Below are 24,140 nucleotides of genomic sequence, written 5' to 3' on the forward strand. Positions count from 1 at the left end.
CTGTGCATAGCCATTTGGAATGTGGGTTGCCTTGCATGTCGCTGTCACCACTGCTGAAACACAGAAGTCAGTACCCCACTGTGCTCGCATCCACTGTTTGGTCTCTATAAACGATCACCAAGTTTCGATGAATGTCAAGGGATGCAATTTTTGCCACATGGAGGAATTCAGTGACACCCCTTTGTGTCATACTCACTTCCATGTCAGGCGCCGTTTTTCAGACTGCCCCTCTGCTGCCATCTGTCACACAGCAACAACATGCAATGGAATATTGGTGGGGAGTTTCAGCTTTTACTGCCGTACCACCACCATCTGCCTCTGATGTTGAAGGCCAACATAACAATATAGGAGGCATTACTTTTGAAGCAGCTCTTTCAGCATAACCTCTTCAGTAGCACAGTGTGTGAGACATGTTCAGTTTGGGTATTTTGGGAGTATCTAGCAACTGCCACATCAACTGCTAGCAATGAATTCAGAGAGTGAACACTTCAAAAATGGAGAAGAGACAAAATATATTTCTAGTGAATAATCAGGAGTACAACTTATGATATAGAAAAACTTATTATCTTTTGTATATTAAAGATGTGAAAAACCCAGCCAGCCCTGTCATCATTCACAGTTAGTGGATGGATTACAGGTTTAAGTCAGAATGTGTCTTTTTAATGGGAATGATGCCAATCTCAGTGAAGCTCTGAGCAGCTTATTGATGGACTAACACTAGTGAATGTGTAGCCCACAAAAGGCAGAAATTCAAGGAGAAGAATAAAAAGAAAACTATGTTGAAAAGCACAGTGAGAGTAGGTGGGACGAGTTACAGAAGGATGTTAGGTTCACAAATCTTCTTCTTCGCAAAATTGTCTAGTTTTGGATTGTTAGTTTTCTTTGAACCCAGTGATGGTTGTGAGGTGTGGTTTAAGAGTGCTGTCTGTGGAGTAGGGTGATGTGGTTACCGAACCTGGACCCCTGAAGTTTATAGCTGAGGCTCTCAGTTGCCAACAGTGGTACTTGGGTGTGCAAGTGGGCATCTATGGGTTTGGCTCAGGTGCCAGAAGTTCATCCTGGCAGCAGTGGTGTGGGAAGGGGAACAGAAACACAATGGTCAGGATGGGAGGATGTTGCTGCCTGGCTCAGTGTTACTGTAATCTGGGGCTGATGGTGGCTGAATCTCAAGGGTGGTCATAAGGGCCCTGAACCTTAGAAAGATAGGGGAAACTTGAGTCTTGAGATCTGGAGAACTGATGTTTCTGCAGTGGGTAATGCAGAAAGCAAAGGCGATGTAACAAAGGGAATATCCAAGAGGTAGGGCCAGATGTGACTCTGTGACTCAGATTGTTGATGAGGGGTAACAACTTGAAATCAGTATAATTCTAGCACCAAGAGCTGTAGTTACTGTTTGATACTGAATTAAATTACATAAATTAGGTATTTTTCAACAGGTGATGCAGTTTAGGAGCTTCCTCATAATTTCAAAACATGAGATAGGTGTGTTCCTGGAATTAAACCAGGGTTGGGTTTAGCCGCAGGTGCATCTGTAGCTGCTGCTGCCAGTTAGCTCAACTGCTTTGTTAAGCAGTTTGTGTAATGTACTATGTCAGGTGTTACCTGCATATTAAAAAGTAATCAAAGGGAACTGATATAAATACAAAAACTTTGATTGTCAGGAAATTACTGATCTTGAACCTCAGAGAATTGGTGAATGTAGTTCTTAGTCATTCTTGTTTCTTCTTCCCAAGGATGGTTTGTACTGATTACAGATTTCAGTGGTTGACCAGAAATTGTTTCATTTGTCTTTGACAGAAGAGTGGTGCTTAACAAGACACTGTTCAAGCGGAGCAGTGTTCATAACATCACATCTGCGTTGGTTTTCTGTTACACCTGGAATACTGAAAAAAATAAAAGTCCTGTGCTCTTTAGCAGAAGCCTTTTCTAATATCCATGCTTTGTATTATTATTAAATTATTTACTACTAAGTTATTATTTAGTTAGTTGCTGTACCCTCTTTTTCCTGCCAGATAATTAAGTATGATGAGCCCACTTGCTAGCTATTAGTGAGAGTGACAGGAGCATAAGTTGGGATTGATACACTTCCATGGCACAGAGTACAGAACAGCCAGTCTGACTGAGATCCATTAAGTACAGGATGAAAACCCTTGCTTTTTACACTGAGCTTTCCTCTGTGCAATATAACATTGTTTCTCTGAAGCACTTTCCAGTCTGCTTTAATTAACTAAGCAATGCAGCTTCCTTATCATTGTTAGCTTCTGATTTTGTAATGATTTTTTACAGTTTTATCTGTACTTCTGTTAAGTTCTGCTAGCTTTTATGTATCAGCTTGGTCTTCTTTTTCAATTAAGAGTGATTGCTGGAATGTGTGCAATGTTACAGAATAGGGACTCAGGGCCTTGCACTGCATCTTTCTCTGCTTTAGCTGTAAAGGCATGAAGAGCAGCAAATGCAGATGTTGCTGTCTGTAGGTAGTTGGGATCACCCCAGTTGGAAGATGAGAACTGGGTGAGAACTTTATTTGCTGAAGTTACTCTTCAGGTTGAGCCTACCATTAAAGGGGGTTTTGTTGATTCCTGTTGGCCTGCAGAATGCAATGGCTCCTACAGCATGTAGATGGTAGTTGCCGCTGCCTCCTCCAGTTATCCCTTCCCCACTCCCCAGGATTTCTGTCTGGTTGGATGTGGAACTATCTGATAGGAGGTGTGAATATACTTTTCTTTAAAAAAAAAATAAATAAAGATAAGCATAGCAGCTGTGTCTCCTGTCAGAAATATGTGGGCTGTTAAAACAAGCAGAGAAGTGATTGGGGTAGGAAGGCTGAGGAAATACATGACCTGGTATGTAGCAGGTAGATCCTGTCTCCTAACAGTACACTTTTTCATGAGATTAATCATAGCTCGCACGGAGCTCTACAGTATATTATTAAGGTTGAACTGTTAGGACAGAGTTTCTGGTAGAAATTCTCAAGGAACAGTATTGGAGTCAATTTTATTCTTCTCAGTCCTTCCAAAGACATCAAGAGGATGAGTGTGGTTCAGTGACTTGCTTTGGGTTTTAAATTATTATTTAAAGATTTGTAGCTGCTGAATCTGCTAGTGGAGCCGTTTCAAGATGTGGATGCTGCTGAATGGGAATATTATATATTCAGTTGTGTGATTTCTCCTTTTTTCTGAGCTTTTTGCCTACAGTATCTTGAGGGATAATTATTAGTAATAATGCTAGTGTGCACTTTCAGTAAAGGCCATGATAGGCGAAGAGCCATTAAAAATGATTAATGAAGACTACTGGTCAATTGATCAATTTTAGAGAGCTTACCTTCCTATTAAACCAGACACTCATCAGCCACGTTTGTATCATGCCAGCCAAATGGACTCGTAAAGCTGATTAATGGCGTTGCTGTTATCACACAGCGTACAGGGCTGTAGAGCCTCAATATGTGTAAAACTGTCACGCTGATTTTCATGAAGAAAAAAAAAAAGTGGTTGGGACACTTCTAACTGAGAACAAAGAAGGGTCCCAAATTGTAATGAACGCAGTGGGAAAACTTGATGGGGCTGAGGGAAGGCAAGAATAGGAGCTGAGCACAACCACCCGGTAGAGCAGCATGCGTTCAGCTGTGGCTTCCTTTTCTTTTGGAAGCGTAACTGAGCCTGGAAGCAAGGTGGCTGGGCTTCTTTGGCATATATCGTAACTTGGAGCTCTGTGGGCATGTTTGCTTGTTTTTCTTTGTTCATTTTTCCCAACTTTGTAGTAAATTTTGACAGTGTGTCCTCTCCTAGCTGCAGCTGTGCCAGATGGCACGTTGGGCTTTTGTCACTTGTGTTTTGGAGCAACAGAATGGGCTTGCTTGAACAGTTCGCCAAGTTCTTTCTAACTTACCTTACCATGATCAATGTGGTGAGGTGGGACTTGCGGATGGAACTCAGAGGAGATCGCTATCTGCCATCTGCAAGGGAGTCAATGTGGATCTTACAGACTTCTTTTGGTAATACAGAAACAGCCTCTGTAGCCATCTTTGTTGCCTATGGAAACATTTTTTTCTCTTTTAAAATGAGTTTACTAGGTGCAGCTCATTCTGTTGCTGCTTATTAAGTGGTTTTGCTATAAAAGCTAGCAAAGCATGCTTGGTACTGTGGTTAGGGGGAAGCAGATGTTTCATGCACACTGATGCTGGGTAGTGCAGATCTTTAACTTCTTTACAACTCTTTCGGAGCATAGAAGGAAAAGACATGGCAGGGTTTATGTAAACTGCTACATATATATTGTATTACTTATATACAAGGCTGGATGTGGCTCTGGGCAGCCTGGTCTAGTGGTTGGCGACCCTGCACATAGCAGGGGGTTTGAAACTATATGATCTTTGAGGTCTTTTTCAACCCACAATCGTTATTCTGCGATTCTATTATATAAACAGCATTCATTTTTTTTCTTCCTGCTGTGATTTTTCCATTGTCCTGGAATTTCCTGTAAGGCAACTGTGAAGAAACTCCCTAATAATTTTTGAGCCATGTAAATTTAGCATTTGGCATCCTGATGCAGGATTACTGGTTTTCAAATTCTCTAGAAGGTTAAGTCTTGAACACATTGCTGTGTTACCAAATGGCAGGATGCTCACTGCAGCTGGAGAATGGTTTTTGACACAAGACTGCAGCTCAGTAGTGCTTGTTCCTTTTTTGGGCTTGTGGTGAGGGGCCTTATTTGTTCAGCCACCCTGCGTGTTCAGGTTGGGTGATGGCTGCCAGCACAAGAAATATTGGATGCACGGTACATTCAGAAACCAATACTTTGCTGAGTTTCCTAAAGAAATGATGGCTCCTCCTTAAGCTCTTAATATTTCACTTACAACTGCATGTGAGTGCAAGAATTGTTTGTTCTTTTGTTCTGGGATTCAGCAGCCCCTTAACAGGAAATCATAGAATCACAGAATGGCCTAGGTTGAAAAGGACCACAATGATCATCTAGTTTCAACCCTCCTGCCGTGGGCAGGGTTGCCAACCAGCAGACCAGGCTGCCCAGAGCCACATCCAGCCTGGCCTTGAATGCCTCCAGGGATGGGGCATCCACAACCTCCTTGGGCAACCTGTTCCAGTGCATCACCACCTTCTAAATAAGGAAATAAGGAAAATCCTTGTTTTATTTTTAACTGGGTTAGGATATAAATGTAGATTGTCTTGCAAGTTTGAGCAGAGAGTGTGAGTACTGCCTTCACCACCGGTAGAGCCAGCTAGGTTCTGTTCTGAACATAAAGCTGATTTCAGTAATGATACTAAACCAGAGGGGGTGGGGTGGGTAATAACATTTAGTAATGATACTTGTTATTAGCAGGAAGATATGACAACATGAAACCTGCCCAAACAGTGAAATGCTTTCCTGTGCAATCTCTGTAGTCAATCCAGTCACTTCATTCATTCCTCCCTCTGTTGGAGAGCTTTGGGCTTTGTCCCCTTCCCCACCATGATGGTAAGGAAGAATCATTGGCAAGTCTTCATTCTGTTGTTCTGTGTGGGGCATGAGCCGGAGTGCAAACAAAGTGCAGAAGCACTGTTTCAACCTGAAACTGAGGTGGCACTTGCCTTGGTATTACTGTTTTGTAATTAGTTTCAAGTGGAATAGTCATCTCAGAGAGTCATTATCATTTTGAGAGTAGTATGTACAGTTATATAGTTTTGCTGAAGAAAGTCTAAAATAAGAGGATAAAATGACTTTTCTTAATTCTCTCTTTGAGGGTTCAGAGATGTTTTCAGAGTTTGGCTGAGAGGCCCTGTGTTATTTTGGTGATTGAGAGTGTGCTTTCTGCAGGTTCCTTAAGTCAATTATTTACAAACAAGTAGTTGATTGATTCATCAGAATTCTGTGTCTGTGTTTTTTCATATATCTATGTATTACGTATTTTCATATATCTATAATCATATAAATGTGTGTATATATATATATATTTTAAAAGTTGCAAGTAATTCTTCTACCAAGAAAGGGCCCGCTAAGTCCTTTGACTTCATGTGTGCAGAATGTTAAATAGGATTTTAACTTTAATGTGTAGTTTGAACTGTGTGTGAGGGTAGATGGTGATCTGAGAGACCTTGTGCTGAGTGTGTGTGCTGTGTAACACAGACATTTCCTTATGTCAGCAAGCTGTCCAAAGTGATGTGTGGCTGTGTTTATCAGAACCTTATTTTATTTAGATCTAACAGAAACCAATGTCATTCTACTTAGGCTAGAGGTGCGAAGGGAATAGAGAGATTTCAGAGCTATCCATTCAATCAACAAAAAGCATGGAGGATAATCAGTGCTTTTACAATAACGATTCAAGGGGTTACGTTGTTTTGCTGTGATTTTCTCTGCTCCCTGCAATTTACAGCACTACTCTGGATTGACCAGTGAATATTACCTAAATTCAGATGTTTGAGGACTCTGTTCTTTCTATGTATTTTAACTACTCAAGCTGTTTAACCTTCACAAGGTTTCTTGTCTTCTTTGCCACACCAGAATTCTTTGTGGACATGCGTACAGTTGCAGATGTTTTCTTTACTGAAATACATTTTTCTCAGAATAACAATTCTCTAAAGTTATAGCACCAGAATTCTAGTATGTTTCTGTATATTATTTTTGTCAAACCATGCCCTTGATTCATAGGGAGGTTGAAGTGCATCTGTAAGTCCCAGGAGATCTGAGACTGATCCTTGAAGCTGTCTGATTCTAAATAATTAATTAATGTCATATATGAGATCTGTAAAGAACAGTGTTTAATACTCTACTGGAAGTGTTCATAAGCACTCCTAGGAAGTTTAGCCATTGAATAAACCTTTTAAAGGGAGGAGGAGGAGATGGGTGGCTTGCAGCCTTCTTGCCAAGGCTGTATGTTCTGTTAGTGACAGCGTTGTCCACACCTGGCCAGCTGCAAATCCACTGTTGAAATACAACAGTTTAAAACACAACAGCTTTTACAGTCAGGTGGGTGAAGGATGCAGGTTCTCCTGCTGCCAAGACCCTAGTGGAACTGAGGTAGTCCCAGTTTGTTGTAAAAGAAAAGCTGGTTTTGGAGGTGTCTTGCTGCTGGGGCTCCAAGTGAAGTCAAGGCAGACGCCGAGGAGGAGCTGCGTCAGCCTCCCCCTCAGCATCCCTGTCATGGTGCACCCCAGGGACTGAACTGGTGGCAGAGCTGCTGCTTCTCACCTTGAATCATGATGCATTTCAGTCAGCGTGTCTCTTCTTTCTCTGTGCTGGATGTCATTCTTTGTGGGAGTCTGGATAAATATTTCAGTCTGTAGGAGTTCAGGAGAGCCTAGGTATCACCTAGCAACAAGCATCCCACTCTCTGCCTGCTGCTTCTCTTTAGTTTTATTAAAATATCAGTCTCTTTACTTTTATTAAAATACCAGAAGTTCAAAACTTAAGTTAACTTTCGGAAATATTTTTGAGATATTAGAGCAGCCTCAGGTATTTTTGTTACTGACACCACGTCAGAGTAACAAAGATACTGGGAGGTGCCGGTGGTCTCAGAGCAGGTAACTCAGTTTGCCTCATCTTAAGAGAAATTATCAAAGACAAGCAAAAACTTTAGCTGAGAACAGAATAAACTTTATGTTCACAGTCGGGTTATCAGTGACAAAATGCGTCGTAAGTGCTCTTGTGATGCTGTTACTTGGCTCCACTTGCAGATTGTGATGCCTGCTGACACCGGCTCACATTGCAGTTTCGTTTTCTCCACAGAAAAATTGGTGGCAAAGTATTTTGCCTAGTCTAAATTACAGCAGTGCAGAATCCAGTTTATGAAGATCTTTGGGGCGAGATCCAAGGAAAGAAATGTAGGTACTTGAGTGCAGGTGTATGTAAAATTTTGGGTAGGCAGATACAGTACAGTGATGCGCTGAATTTTATCTTCTCCTGTCTCTTATTGCTTCTGAATGGGAAGTCTTGTCTGGTTTACAGAGTTCACAGATTTCTCTGCAAGAACCAGAAATGTGGGAAACAAAGGAGGTAAGTTAACAAAACAAGGGAGAATGGTTTTAAGCTGAGACAGGAGAGGTTTAGGTTAGATATTAGGAGGAAGTTTTTCACACAGAGGGTGGTGATGCACTGGAACAGGTTGCCCAGAGAGGTTGTGGATGCCCCATCCCTGGAGGCATTCAAGGCCAGGCTGGATGTGGCTCTGGGCAGCCTGGTCTGGTGGTTGGTGACCCTGCACATAGCAGGGGGTTGAAACTAGATGATCATTGTGGTCCTTTTCAACTCAGGCCATTCTATAATTCTGTGATAAGTATGTGGCTACTATGAGCATACAGGTAGCCATTCTCAACACTGCATTGATGGCAACCACTTTTCTTTATGTAGTACACTGCTAAAAGTGTACTTTCAATTATTCTGCTGCATCTGATGATTAAGATGGCCTTTGGAAGTAGTCACTCTTAGTCTTCATGAAGCTGGATGTGACTCGAGGCGTTTGAGAGGGATTGTAAGGGGATTTGTTGAAAGGCAAGTTCAGATTTGAGAGTTTTGAAGAATAAAAGTGCATATATTTTTTAAAGTAAAATAAATGATTCAAGACAGTGATTCAGAGGTATGGTTATATCCTAATATGGGTTTTACTTTGTAGAGAGGAAAGTTAAGCAAATTACTACTTTGTAACATAGTTGATATTGTCTGTGTATGTGTGTTCTACCTTATATATCCAAATTAGAAAAAGGAGGTGTATGACATGAGGAGTACTTCTAAGGAATTTACTTAAAAATTAATAGTACATAAAACAGATAGTGAAACGATACTTGTATGAACTTGTTGTTGTCTAGAAACAGACAAAAATATAAAAAATACATATAAAAACATTCTCTACAAATAAGAGTAGCCTCCATTTGTCTATGAATGTCTAGCATGATTGTCCTAAAAGTCTTCCCATGTTCCTTACTCTAGCCCTCTCTGCTAAGCACTGGGGATGCCAACCGGATGAAAAAGAGTTGTTTCCAAACTGGACTTCTGAAATTTCTGTTTACTTTTTTTCTTGACATAGGAGGAGCAATCTATTGCTCAGTGGTTCTGACGGGACAGAATCAGTGCATGAGATCTGCAAGGACAGACGGCCCTGTTTCTCATGTACATTTCCATGTCATTTCATTTCAAGTCAAAGGTGTACAACGCTTCTAAAAATGAGGCTGCTCATTGAGCAGGTGTTTTCAGATAGAGATTTACCTCTCAGTACCTTTGTGATACTAAGGAGCATAGTTTAGTGGGCAGTATTGGTGTAAGGTGGACAGTTGGACTGGAGGATCTTGGTTATCTTTTCCAATCTTAATGATTCTGTGATTCTTTTCACCCATAAACAGCCTAAAAAAGTCACGGTTAAGTTATTTGGCCTATATGTGTGGAATCTGCGGCCAGTGCTCATTGCTCATCACCATCACTGCTCTTTGCCACCCTTGCTGGCCATCTCAATACTAGGAGGCTGATTCCTGTTCTGTCGTCAAACTATGTGTTCTGTATTTTGGGTGTTCTGGATCGTGTTTTGGGCAGTGGGGTGGTTGCAATGCTGGAACTGCTTGTGCTTCTCAAAGAGTCCGTACAGTAGTACTTCCATGAGCTTGGAGTGCATTAAGGAGAGAGATTGCAGTGATGTGGTGTGTGGAAGGAAATGGAAGATGGGCAATTCGTTGCTTTTTGTAAATTGTAAATCATGCAAACTTGAAGAAAATGAATAAGCAAAGGCAGAAAATGAATAAGCAAAATTATTGCTAAAGAAGTATGTTTTTTTGTGAAGGGCAATTGTGTGTGATTTGGTAATGCAAACATGGTCACGGTTGTGATTAGCTACGTAACTGTGTTTTAGTTTTAGTTTTGAAACACATATCTATGCTTTTTTCTATTGCCATAGCCACAGTAACCTAAGAAGACTGCCAGCATTCGTGTGCTTTCATGAAGCTAAGTTGCTTTGCATTGCAAAGTTTGCCTCTACAAACGTGATGCAAACATAATTTGAAGAATAACTGCAAGCAGCTTAGAAACGAACAACTCTGAGAACACTGAATAAAATAATATGTTAACAGGAAATATATAAAGCTTTCTCCAATATAGTTAATATAGTTGTATCATAATAATCCAGTTTTATTTTAAAAATCTTACTGTTCTTCTAAGCTATTTCACTGCAAAACAGAAGTCTGTGGTTACCTTTTTACCTATATATATATATATATATGTAGTAATATTTGAGAATTTAATTAATAAGCCAATAAGAAAATAAATCAATCATATGCCAACTAAGTTATTCCTCTTTTTTCTTTTCAGGATTGAAGTGGATCTAGGGACGAATGGATGACTGAATATTCATATGAAGAGGAAAGCCATAAAAGTTGGTTGATATTTTTACAGCCATATGCATTATACATATTACTGCTATTATAAAAAATTACAGTATATTACAAAACAGAATAGATGAAGCAACCAGTCAGAGTTTTATGTGCCATATTGTCTTTCCTGCAGGGGACAGCTTTAGCTTGATGTAACTGTAGCTTAATGCAACAGTTTCTGAGTTTAAAAAAACAAAAACAAAAATAAAAAGACAACAGAAGAAAGCAAAAAAAAAAAAAAAAAGAAGAAACAAAAGCTACAGACCTGAACATTCAAATGAAAAGGTAGTAGTGCCCTTAAGGAAATGAGTGGTGTCATGCCATAGAGATCAGGCGTTTGAATGGTCAGACACACAACAGGGTGTGTTATTCTTGTGCACAGGGATGTAGGGTGAATGGGTTAGGTGTTATCTTCCATTACGTATGATGGCTGTGAAGCTTAATATATTGTTGTGTGGCAGTCAGGTACCACACTGACAAATGCCATGTAAGTCAAATAGGATATGATGTTTTAGTAAATACCTTGGTGCTTTGGTTTCTTACCATGCCGAGATATGTCATACCACCTGTTTTTTCTATGGTAGATGGACAGGAAAACCTATTAGTGGATCTCTGTGTATTACTGAATTTATTGTTATGTTTCATAAGATGATAGAATTCAGTAGGACTTGATATTTGTCAGTCTGACCTGTTGGTGAACTATGGACTTTGACTGGGATGCTGTGTTAACCAGTGCCAGCTAAGGATGTTCAGACAAAGCTGACCGTACCTGGCTTTGCACCAGATGAAACAAATTGCAGTGGCAGATGCAATGCACAGAGCAGTGAAATGCAGTGCAACAGCTCTGTTAAGTAAGGGATTGTGGAAACTATTTGTTGAGAAGGGATGTGTCATAGAAGAAAAGTTCTTTTCCAGACAGTTTTCTTCATCCCCTGAACCTTGGACAGGGGCAGGAACAATCAAAGAAACAGAAATTAAGGTTCTCCAAAAGTGCAGTTGACTACCAGAAATGTATAGCTCTATTTGACCAAAGTATTTAAGTAGGGCTAATATTATCATTTATCACAAAGGTAATTTGGTCATATCAGTACTTGAGTGGCACAGATGTTTTACAGTTTACTGACAGCTGATTTAGTTATGGAAGACTTAAATTCCCAGATTAGTCTTTTTAGTGTTTGCAACAAGTAAAAGATGCATTGTTCCTAACCACCTGAAGTTTCACAAGGACCACAAGCCTTGAGTGAAGCATCTGTGTCCTTGATCCCGACCTCCTGATATAGCAGCCATTGAAATAGTTGGACATAGAAATAGTTGTGTTTAGTTTAGTTTTAGTTTTAGTTGTGTTTAGTTTAGAAACATCTATAGTACATCTGCATTTTATACCACAGGTTCCTGAAAACCTCCAGGAGCCAAATTTAAACCTTAATAGAGTTGACAAGTAGTAGTATTGGTTCTGTGGCATAATTCATGTCAAGGATCAGGGCCTGTATTCCCAGATACGAACCAGCAGTTGCTGTCTGTAAAAGCCACCATACAAAGTCTTAAGGAATTTCTCTGATTTAATTGCTGACACATCCATCCATGGCTGCTCTCTGTACAGATATGTAGGATAGCTTGGGGTAGGATGACATCGTGGAGGAGCAAACACTTCCCTGCTCAGAGCTCTTGGTGTATAAATAGTAGTAAATAGTAGAAAGACTGATACGATTGAGACTTTGCTTGCATCTTACAGAATGAGTGACAAAATTCTGCACATACAGGCTAAAAGGTGGGGATAATGATGATGCTTCACTGGCAGAAAGTTAATGAGAAGTTGTCAGTACCCTCTTACTATCTCTAAGTTATTTCTGAATATTGGAGTTGGAGTGGGTTCCACATACTCTCCAGAAAACAGGATAAGACAACACAACCATGGTGTAATAACATTTGTGTTGGGGGAGAAACATGTTCAGACTAGAGGGCCATACTGTGTATTTGGCCTGGGATGTGACACTAGGGCAGAAAAAATGAAAGATCTGTCAGATCCACAAGATTGGCTGTTGTAACCAGGAGAAAGTGAGAATGTTCCTTGAGTTCATATGGCCATTTTCCAAATCTCTTGGAAAAGACTGTAGTGGTGTGAGAAATGCAGCACTTCTAGCTCTGTATCTCTGATCCTTTTTCTTTTGTTTATTTGACTCAGTGTGGAGGGATGGCAGGAAGAAGAGGAGAAATGGGATGACCTCTTTCTTTTCATAGTATACTTCTACTCTCATGTTCCTCTGATATCCCTCAGTAATCATGGGGTAGCTGTGCAGAATATGTGCAGATAAGGGAGAGAATGCTGCATTATTTCATTGTGTGTTATCAGTTTGGCAGTCTTTGCAAACGTAGGGCTCTGAATCCAGCTGTTAATCTTTATGATTAAGAAAATACCATGATTAAATCATGTAGCTGAACAACGAAAAACAAATGTTTTTTTTCTGTGGAATAACTCAATGTCTGAGACAAAAATCCTTGTCTGTGAAGACTGATTCCAGAAAAATTAAGCAACAGAGGTGGATGCTTTTAAGATCAGTTGATAAAATTCTGACTCCAGTGGGGAGAAGACTGGAGGATTTTAACCAGCATCCTGGTTTTCAGTTTATTGTACAGCTGTGAAAATGCTGCTTAGCTAAATAAGTTTTGAAAACCAATATTTTTCTACTAACATGGAATGAGTATGTTGGTATATCGTTGGTAGTATAAAGATCTTGGATTACATCATCTGTATGCTGTATTGGTATTTTTAAACTCTTTGATGGTCTCCTTCAAACCATATCACGATGTGTGTAAATTTACTTTTATGTAAATAACTGATATCTAGCCATATATGTAATTTTGGATGAAATAGGGACTTAATGTTCTATTTTTCGTAAAATAATGTCAGATGAATCCTTCACAGCAAAGTAAGAAACATGCATGACAAACTTGATGGCATGCCGTGCATATTGGAATGGTTCTGTGTTGTCTTTAACAGTGTCTGAATCCAGAAATTCAGTTTTTTGTTGAATATGGCATTTAAGATTTACATTTTTCGGTCTACATTGATTGAATGTGAATTTATAAAGAAGAGAGGTGTAGAAGCTGATGAGGAATTTGGTAATTGGCAGGGAGGAGCTAGAGCTCTGAAAGTCCTAGGCAGCCGTATTAAGACCGCAGGGCAAAAGAAGTGGGTAGGCTTGAAAGGTGGTCAGAAAGCTTAACTTAAGGACAGAAGAGGGGAGAAGAAGTTGCTTAGAGTAACAGACCTGCCTTTTCAGTGAGTGGTCTTGGGTGCAGTCTTCCAGTCAGGCTGTGGTTTTATGGACAGCCTACTTCTGGACGGCTCCTTTGATCAAACTTAACAACATTCTGAATTATTTAAGGTCATGCTCAAAAAATGTGGAACACACAGAATTGTACTGAATTGACTGCTGCTAGGAGCTGGCTGCTTATTTTCTTGAAGGGGTCCGTGTGACAAACCTGAGAAGTGAGAATGTAACCAGTGTGTCATCTCTGAATAAGAAAGAGAAAACTTTTGTCCAGCTGTATCGGTTCAGTGTCACCTTCCTCAGCTCCCGTGCAGAGCAGGATGTGTGAGAATGAGGACGTGTTGCTGACGTGGTGAGAGCAGGGCTGATACTCAGGTTGGGTGAATGGGCTGGCAGGAGACTCATCAGGGTCAGCAGAAGATGTGAAGTCCTGCACATGGGGAGAAACAGCTCCACAGAGGGCAAGTCCCTGAGATGTCTGATGTATCCTTGAAGCTGCCCTTTTGAATGGAGTTTGGTCTTGTTGGACTTCAGTCTGTATTTTACTGTGATTTTAGAGTTTGATAATGATAAAGGTGATTGTTTTTGTTATTAATGTATATTTGAGGAATTTTTACGTTGTTATTTGCATAATGTATCCTGCTGTCACAATACTGGTAGCAGCATTGCAGTGTGTTTGGCTTTTGTCACCCGCTTTCTCCTCTGTATCTGTTGCAAGCACTTTTCCTAGAAAGGAAATGTCTGCTCTTAAGCGGTCTTTCACATCTAACAATGTTCAATGGATTACTGGAGTATGATTGCAGATAGAAGTACCAACAGGATAAAATGCATTAATCTCAAGAGAGTTATCTTGCACTAGCCATCAATCCTTCCTTTCTGTCATGTTCTTTTCAATGTAGATTACGGCGAAGAGGCTGCAGTTTGATGTTTTGTTTCATTATTATTATAAATACCTTGGATAAAAAAAAAAAATATAACAAGCAACCACTTAAAAATGACCATTGGCCTGATTGAGCAGGGCAGAAAGTCTGGAAAGTTCTTTGGGTTTCATCTGCTGGGTAGCATTTGTTGAGATCTGTCCCTTAGCAATCCACTGGTGGTTGCCATTTAATGGATGCTCAACAGCTAAAACATAGCAGAGTGTTTGTTGTCTGGGGGCACTCATATACACAGAATAGAGCTGCTTTTACTGTTAATCATTTAAAGATATAAAGGACTCTGAAATGGTAACATGGGAGGAAAATTTTACTTTTTCCAAAACCTTATATTCAGAAAATGGAGATGCAGCAGAGATGCTCTGTCTTGTTCTGTCCCTTAAAATGATCACGTGCAGCACATTGGGTCTTGGCTCTGTTCTATTCATTTCCCCACTGTTCTGCTGTGTTGACAATGCTCTTCAGCAGCTGGCTTGGGGCAAGCATCCAAAACACACCCACATATATACACATAAAACCAGTTCATCAGACTTAGGGACAAATCATGCTTGGTGTTTGACTCGTGACCTGAGCTTGTTTAAACCAAGTTGGATTTTAATTTGGGGGCTTTTGTGCTTTTATTTTATTCTTGCCAATGTGGACTGGGGACAGAGGTCTATGAACGATCATAACCATTGCTTTAAAACTCACATCACAAAACAAAAATGTATTTGCAGAAGTGTTACTTCAGAAGAATACAAAGTAGTGGTTAAAGGTAGCTGTGGTTTTTCTGTACCCTCAAACTTCAGAAGGGCTTCCATGTCAAAGCCTCGTCTACTACAAAAGCCTCAAACTTCAGTCTAAAATCAATAAATAAAGAGGTTCTTATATATAATGAATAAGGTTATGTTTTCAAGTTGTCAGTGCAGAGCTGTCCAGGAGGCTTTGCTAAGAATCAGAGAAATGTCTTTGGCTTAGCAGCTGCTCAGTGGTGGTGTTGTGGGGCTTGCATCCTGGTGGCTGCACAGGTTTCTGTTATGCTTGGAACAGCTGTGGGATGATTCAGGTGCATCGACTTTGCAATGGTTCTTGAATTACAATCCTATTTATTAAATATGGTTTGTAAACTGGAGAAGTGGAGAATTGCTTTAAAAAAGCAAGGCAGCAATATCTGTGTAAGATGGCACTGGGGAGAAGCAGCAGCTCCATGTTGTAGCGCAGTGTAGCTTGTAGGAGAGCGATTAGTCTAGAAGTGACACAGTGTAACCAAACTATGGAATATTTCTAATAAGCAAGTTATTTTCACAGTGTGTGTTGCTGAGATTACTAAATCACAGCATACTGTAAAGGTAAATCTTGCTGTTGTCACCTAGATCATTGCTCCACAAAATGCTATCCGACAGTAATGAGCCAGCTAGTAAATTGTGGATGTATGGGAAAGCTGTGTTTAAGGATCTGATTCATTTGACATAACTCAGTATAGTAGGATGCCTGTTAAACTACTTTTGAAAGTTAGTAGATGTCTCCTTACTATTTTAGTTAGTAAATGTGTTGACATCTATCACATTACTAATTACTGTTGATTGTAAAGCTTGCTTTATGATTACTTGACCTTTTGAGCTTAAGTTCTTCCTGTAATGAACGTCTTTCTGTAACCATTACTTTGCTTTTTCAGTGTTTTCTTTTGAAATTCATTTAGAAGTAAAAGCCAAAGAAACCCTTCACTTTGAAAAGTCTAACCTAAAAGTCTAAAACTAACTACTGAATATAAAATGACAGATTGCTTTATAATGCAGACAACTTTAATAGCGGTTTCTGGGACTTTGAAATAGTTGGCTGTGTTAATGATCCTGGGAGAGGGAGAGGAAACGTACTACACAGTCCCTGCCTCTTGGGAGAAACTGAAACAGATGCTGTAACATCTTAAAAACTGTATTATGATGGAAGCAGCATGAAAATCAAGTTCAGAAATCTTGACTTGCACGTTTCCTCAGTTCTGGCTGCTGTGTGAAAGCAGAGGGTGTCTGCTGCAAGTGGTGGGCTCTGTGGCTACAGGGGAGACAGATTTGGAGTGTTTGGTAGGACCATACTGGTACAGGTTTGTCCCCATGGTTACCAAATATGCCTGGAATGATCCATCACCCAAACCATAGGCTAGTTTGTGTTTTGGTGAAAGCTAGTTTGAACGGGAGCTGGAAAGTGAACTGAGTGTATTGCTGTTGTAGCTTAGATCAGGAAGTGCATCCATGAATCTTGTTTCTGTGATTTGGTGACTGCTAGCTTGGCTGTGGGCTGCTCATGCTGGCTTGCTAAACAGGAGCTAAACTGAGAGATGTGCTCTAAAAACTTATCTCACATGCTCTGATTTCTCACAGTCTAAAGCAAAGTAAATCCCCCAAAAGATATGGGCTATGGGTGTCTTCAGGAAAATTTGTCTCACTGAGGAGTTCTTTCCTGTTGCATGGTGGTGCTTGCTGATGGAGACAGGCTGGTGGTGCTGCTGGGTGAGTGCCACAGAGGCCTACCAGCTGGGGAGACACTCTGTATTTCTGTCTGTATTTCATGCTGTTTTCAAACTAGCTACTTTGGTTCTTTTACCCTTGTTGCTGCTGATGAAGACTAGTCCTAAGTGATGGGACAGAGTCCACAGGGAGCTGGATTGCAAATGCTTGGATCGTTTCACTTTTAACTCGGTGATTTTGCTGAAGGTTCCTGCCATCAACAAGCTGACAAGCAGGAGCAGGCATCTCCAGAGGGCACTTCTTCCCACTGGATTCCTTTTTTTCCCTGTAAGAAAAGACATCTGCTGCCCGAAAAATATTCTGGCCCAGACATCATGAGCATACGGGGCTCTGCTTTGCAAGACTTTTTCTTCAGTCCATGGGTTTTCAGAGCATCACTGAGCATCCCTGCTCTTGCATTCTGACTGCTCTGCTGTAACACGTCCTCATGGGAACGAAAGAGCAGCCACTGAGCTCATTTCACCTTTTATTCCTAGAGCACTTAAAGAACAATTATACTAATTCTAATAATGACTAAATTTATAGTACTCCAGAGAGAGAAGCACAAGGCGTTTAATTTCCAAGCAGTTTGACAAGACCATTTTGATGTATTTTCCAAAGTACGACACAAATTACCAAAGTGGGGAGAAAAATGTTTAAATTCATAACTCTCAGGTTTTTTGTTTCCAAGAAGCTGAATACCGTTCAGGTGGGCGTTGTCCATCAAATAAAACAAGTTGAAACCAGAGATTTACAGAAACTTAATTCTTCCTTTTCTTAATTGCCCATTTCCAGTCATTAGTTATCGGAGTTTAAGTGCTTACCTGGAAAGTAAGAATACTTTTTGAGGGATTTTTTTTTTTTTTCAGAACCATGAAGCAGCACAGCTAACTGCAATTTGGAGTTAATCTTTAGTTCTCAACAAGAAGGGAAAAGATATGGCTCTTGGTCTGCACAGTCATACTGATTAAGAAACATTGAAACAGAAATGGAAATACTACATGTACTTTACTGCTTTCCCTTTCCTACCTACCTGACAATAAATGCTGAATGCTAGAAATAAGTGTATATTTTTGACATGTCATGGGAAGAATAATGTCAAACAATGCAATTTGTCAGTTCTCACAGGAAGGCATAGAGTAATGCGTTAGAATTCAGTAGCTAGCACGTAAGGAGAAGGCAGTTATTTTAATACTGATATCCACTGCTCACAGACCTGAATAATGATTGTAAGGAATACGGTATTTCATGTACCCAAGGACATGTGTCTGAAGGAGAAAATAAGCTCCTGGTATTAATCTAAGTGTTGACCTGCTTGTATGCTTCCCACATGGCATGTCAGATGTAGTCTTGGTGATTCATTAAGCCTTTCTTGTTCATGGGTGTAGTGATGAGTCATGAAAGGGCAAGTTTTCTGCTTTTGAGGTTGTTACCTTCTTTTGAACTTTGCTGTTTACCTAGATTTTTTGTTATTGCTTCAGTTCAGTTTGATAGCAGTCCTCTACAGCTGTGATTTCTACAGTCAGAAGTAAAGGATGTGTAGGCATAGCTCAACTGAAAAGAAAAGCCTTAGCTTTTGAACGTATGTAAAGAGGCGCTGGCTCTCTGCCTGAATTCCTAGGTCATATAAGAACATTTCAGTATTATTAAAAAGCAGGCAAAAAACTTCAGTATTATCAAAAAACAGACAAAAAACTCACGAAAAAATCTAGAGGAAGAAAAACAACAAAAAAGATGTTGTCCTAGAAATAGTGAGATTCAAAGCAATACCAGTGCTTCTGCTTCTGCTTTTTTTTTCTTTTCTTTTTTTTTCCCTGTCTTTTAGGGAGATGATGCCCCCCCCTCCCCAATACACATGTGTTTGGATTTAAGTCTGAGTTGTGTTTAAAACTGTGTGGGCTTGGGCTCTGGTGGTTATTCTTTGTGGACAGATGATGATAAGACTGTGTCTTGCAAATTAAGAAATAAAGAGCTTCTGTCGGTCTTCAGAAAATGAAAATTAACTTAGATGTGTAGGTAGTCTTATTAAGTACAGTGATATTGAGATGATGTTTGCTGAACTACTCTGTGGAGATTTTACATAATGGATGAGATACAGGAGCTCCAGGCTGCATGACAGTGGAGTTTATTCTATCACTGAATGTAAAACAAGTGAATTGCCTTAATAATCTCTGCAGAGAGCAAGGATAATGTTTTTTATATGCAGAAAGAGTCAGAGATTTTGTAATCCTGGCTATTGGTGTACAAGGAGCCAAACTTTTCTTTAGAATAATCTGGATCCTTTTAACATACTGTCTCACTCAGTTCATGTGAAGTTCTTTAGGAATGACAAGTGAATGTACATCTCTCCGTGAAAATATGGCTTTTATGCAGTTAAAATATGCTATCTGTTGATAAGTCATGGCTCGATAAAAGATGCCTGGAAGAGGTTGTATAATTATCTCAACAGCTATGTATTTAAGTATATGGAAAGCATTTATAAATCAAGCTCACCTACTATTTACTCCTGTAGTGGCAATAACAGTAATCACAAAAATTTAGAACCTTCATAATTTTGAAGTGGTTTATGTTGGGAAGATGTTTTAATATTAATCATAGAATCATAGAATTATTGAATGGCCTGGATTGAAAAGGACCACAAAGATCATCGAGTTTCAACCCCCCTGCTATGTGCAGGGTTACCAACCACCAGACCAGGCTGCCCAGAGCCACATCCAGCCTGGCCTTGAATGCCTCCAGGGATGGGGCATCCACAGCCTCCTTGGGCAACCTGTTCCAGTGCGTCACCACCCTCTGTGTGAAAAACTTCCTCCTGCTATCTAACCTAAACCTCCCCTGTCTCAGTTTAAAACCATTCCCCCTTGTCCTATCACTATCCCCCCTTGTAAACAGTCGTTCCCCCTCCTGTTTATATGCTGCTTTCAAGTACTGGAAGACCACAGTGAGGTGTCCTTGGAGCCTTCTCTTCTCCAACCTGAACCAGCCCAGTTCTCTCAGCCTTTCCTCATAGGAGAAGTGCTCCAGCCCTCTGATCATCTTAGTGGCCCTCCTCTGGTCCTGCTCCAAGAGCTCCACGTCCTTCCTGTAGTGGGGATCCCAGGCCTGGACGCAGTACTCCAGATGGGGCCTCACAAGAGCTGAGCAGAGGGGGACAATCAGCACCCTCTTCCTGCTGAAAGGTCCTTTTTTAACGCAGCCCAGGATACAGTTGGCATCATTAGCATCAAGAGGTTTCAGACTTTAATTTCACCCATTTTGTTCACCCATTTTGATTATTGTGGTTTTTTTTTTTGTTGTTGTTGTTGTTGTTTTTATTTTATTTTATTTTATTTTATTTTATTTTATTTTATTTTATTTTATTTTATTTTATTATTTTTTTCCCCATACCTTGGTTGAAGATATTTTTCAGTGTGGAATATGAATGAAGGAAATTCTGAAATGGTAGATCAGTTGAACGTAGATGGTAATAATAGCACTCAGCTGCCATTGTGTGCTTCTCAACTTCATATTTGACTTCAGGCAAGGGATGCCTTCTGTTTTACTCAGAATATTTATGTGCCATCACTCTTTGATCTGTAGCAAGTGTATGCATCAAGGCTACTTACCACCATTTGCGAGAAGGAAGAGATTTAGTGTTGGGCGTAGGAAGTTTCCAAAACAATGAATTATGTCATAGAATCATAGAATCACAAGGTTGGAAACGCCCTATAAGATCATCCAGTCCAACCGTCCTCATCACCATTGCCACCACAAGCACTAAACCATATCACACAGCACGTCATCCAGACGCCTCTTGAACACTGCCAGGGACGGCGACTCCACCACCTCCCTGGGCAGCCATTCCAGTGCCTGACCACTGTCTGAGAGAAAAGGTTCTTCCTTATGTCTAATCTAAACCTCCTCTGGTACAACTTGCGGCCATTACCCCATGTCCTGCTCGCTGCCTGGCAGAAGAGGCCAAACCCCTCCTCATCACAGGAAGTTGTAGAGTGCAATGAGGTCTCCTGTGAGCCTCCTCTTCTCCAGACTGAACAATCCCAGCTCCCTCAGCCACTCCTCATAAGACTTGTGCTCCAGACCCCTCACCAGGGGCCCTTCTCTGGACACGCTCCAGGACCTCAACATCTTTCCTGTAGTGAGGAGCCCTAAACTGAACACAGTACTCAAAAGTGCAGTCTCACCAGTGCTGAGTACAGGGCGATGATCACCTCCCTGCTCCTGCTGGCCACACTATTTCTAATGCAGGCCAGGATGCCGTTGGCCCTCTTGTCCACCTGGGCACACTGTCGGCTCGTGTTCAGCCGAGCATCAACCAACACCCCCAGGTCCCTTTCCTCTTCACAGGCACCCAGCCACTCAGCCCCCAGCCTGTAGCGCTGCATGGGGTTGTTGTGGCCAAAGTGCAGGACCTGGCACTTGGCCTTGTTGAACCTCATCCCATTCACCTCAGCCCAGCAATCCAGCTTATCCAGATCCCTCTGAAGGGCCTCCCTACCCTCAGGCAGATCAACACCACCTCCCAATTTGGTGTCATCTGCAAGCTTACTGAGGATACACTCAATCCCCTCATCTAGGTCATCAATAAAGACATCAAACAAGATGGGCCCCAGTACCGACCCCTGGGGGACACCACTTGTAACAGGTCACCAACTGGACTTAACTCCATTCACCACTACCTGCTGGGCACAGCCCTCTAGGGAGTTTCTTACCAAAAAAAGTGTGTACCTGTCCAGGCCACAGGCAGCCAGTCTCCACAGAAGAAGCCTGTGAGAGACCGTGTCAAAGGCTTTGCTGAAGTCTAGGTAAACTACATCAACAGCCTTTCCCTCATCTACCAGGCTGGTCACCCAGTCATGGAATGAGATGAGGTTGCTCAAGCACAACCTGCCTTTCATGAACCCGTGCTGGCTGGGCCTGATCCCCTGGACACCACACACGTGCCGCATGATCTCACCCAAGATGATTTGCTCCATGACTTTTCCGGGTACTGAGGTAAGCCTAACAGACCTATAGTTCCCTGGATCCTCCTTATGGCCCTTCTTGTGCATGGGAGTCACATTGGCAAGCCTCCAATCCTCAGGGACCTCTCCAGATAACCAGAGCGTTGATAGATGGCGAGAGCGGCTCCGCAATCACCCCCGCCAGCTCCCTCAGCACCCGAGCCCATCCGGTCCCATGGACTTGTGACAGTCCAGATGCAGGAGGAGCTCTCTGACTGTCTCCACCGGAATTACTGGGGCACATTCTGAGCAGCGTCCCAGACTTGCAGATCTGGGCATGAAAAGCTGAGAGGATAACTGATCTGGTTATTAAAGGCAGATGTAAAGAAGGCGTTGAGGACCTCAGCCTTCTCTTTATCCTCAGTGGCCACATTCCCTGCTGCATCAAGTATAGGACGAGAATTATCTTTGATTCTTCTTTTGCTGTTGATATATTTATAAAAGGATTTTATATTATCTTTTACTGCAGTGGCCAACCTGAGTTAAGTTGGGCTTTTGCCTTCCGAACTTCCTCCCTGCATACCTTAGCTACTTCTTTGTAATCTCCCCAAGCAGCCTGTCCCTTCTTCCAGAGGACGGAGACTCTCTTTTTCTCCCTGAGTCTCAACAGTAGTTCCCAGCTCACCCACAGCAGTCGTCTTCCCCTACGGCTTGCCTTATGGCACTCAGGGACAACCTGTTCTTGGGCCTCATAATGTGATGGACCCATAATTCTCACCAGTGAGATGAGAAGCTTGGCATTCTCCAGTCCAAGTCGATTTGGACGGCTTAGAACACTGTGGGATGGTTCGTATAGCCAGCCGAGATTTAGACCTTTATAGATAATAGTTATTGACCTCTCTGTAGGCTCTTCAAGATGATTGGCACGTATAATACTTAACTACTATCCAAGTTGCAGAATTACAGTACAAGTTTTGCAGTTCAGGTATAAACCTTTGTCTTAGAGTGTATGGCTGCTGCTGATGCCCCAAGTGTAAAGGATTATTTGCTAACCTATTCTAAAAGGTTTGCTTTGTTTGGATAGGATGTTACCTGCCTTGATAATTGTATATAGCCACAGCAGTGTTAACATTGATCTTCTGAATTAATTAGTAGTTGCTCAGAACTACTTCTCGAATCAGCAAAGTGATTTTTTTATTTAGCTAGTTTTGGTGTAGTCAGGTTAATACCTAATTAACTGTTTTAGAATAACAAGTATAATCTACTGAATCAGTGAATAGGCTTTCAGGTTGGAAACAAATTTCTCTCCCTACCTTTTCTCAGACAAATGGCTGCTCACAAAGTATAGTCATTATTTAAAACAAAACAAAATAAAAAAAGTCTGAATTATAGTGCAGAGACTATTTTAAACTCGAGGATAAATGATGATAGTCAGACATGCGCAATTTGCTCTTAATAGTGGACAATTTATTATTGTTCCTGGCACCAAACAGGAGCTATAATTACTGTGCTTTTTTTCTATAATTCTTGAAATGCAGAATTTATCAGTGTCTTCAGATGATGTGAAGTATACCACCACATACATAATGTGCACACATGCGCACAGGGAGTTCAACAGTTTAATGACTGTTTATGAGGGTTGATAGTGATAGGACAAGGGGGAATGGTACTAAACTGAGACAGAGGAGATTTAAGTCCAGTATTAGGAGGAATTTTTTCACACATTGTGGCGCAGTAGAACAAGTTGCCCAAGGAGGCTGTGGATGCCCCATCCCTGGAGGCATTCAGGGCCAGGCTGGATGTGGCTCTGGGCAGCCTGGTCTGGTGGTTGGTGACCCTGCACATAGCAGGGGGTTGAAACTAGATGATCACTGTGGTCCTTTTCAACCCAGGCTGTTCTGTGATTATATGAAAAGATTGAGGGAGACCCTGTGATTGCTTTGTGCCAGAGTGTCCCCAGCAGTAACACAACTTTGGTTCTTTCCATCACAAAACATGAGTTAGGTACCTGACATACATTGTTCTGTCCTTCTTTAATTCATTTTTAATTATTTAAGCCTTATGAGGAGTGATTTTAAGAAAAGCCATATTTCCCTTAATGATCTATGTTACTCATATGTATAACCCAGTGGCTTGGCATGAACTTTCAACGTGGAAAGCGCTGTTGTTAATCTGT

The 24,140-nt window shown here is 41.1% G+C and overlaps 2 protein-coding genes across 9 annotated transcripts in view; one reads left to right on the forward strand and one right to left on the reverse strand.

Moving 5' to 3' along the window:
* The window catches only part of LOC128092111 (uncharacterized), a 726,933-nt gene that overhangs the window by 124,280 nt on the left and 578,513 nt on the right, over positions 1 to 24,140 (reverse strand). The window lies entirely within an intron of this gene.
* The window catches only part of KLF12 (KLF transcription factor 12), a 315,353-nt gene that overhangs the window by 65,349 nt on the left and 225,864 nt on the right, over positions 1 to 24,140 (forward strand). For all 8 annotated transcript variants that reach the window (XM_052705637.1, XM_052705639.1, XM_052705638.1 and 5 more), the window contains exon 2: positions 10,276 to 10,339. In XM_052705637.1, the coding sequence (XP_052561597.1) occupies positions 10,319 to 10,339 (21 nt within the window). In that variant the 5' untranslated portion in view covers positions 10,276 to 10,318. The remainder of the gene's footprint in view (positions 1 to 10,275; positions 10,340 to 24,140) is intronic.

This window comes from Tympanuchus pallidicinctus, unplaced genomic scaffold, assembly GCF_026119805.1.
Source record: "Tympanuchus pallidicinctus isolate F22 unplaced genomic scaffold, pur_lepc_1.0 scaffold6, whole genome shotgun sequence".
NCBI lineage: Eukaryota > Metazoa > Chordata > Aves > Galliformes > Phasianidae > Tympanuchus > Tympanuchus pallidicinctus.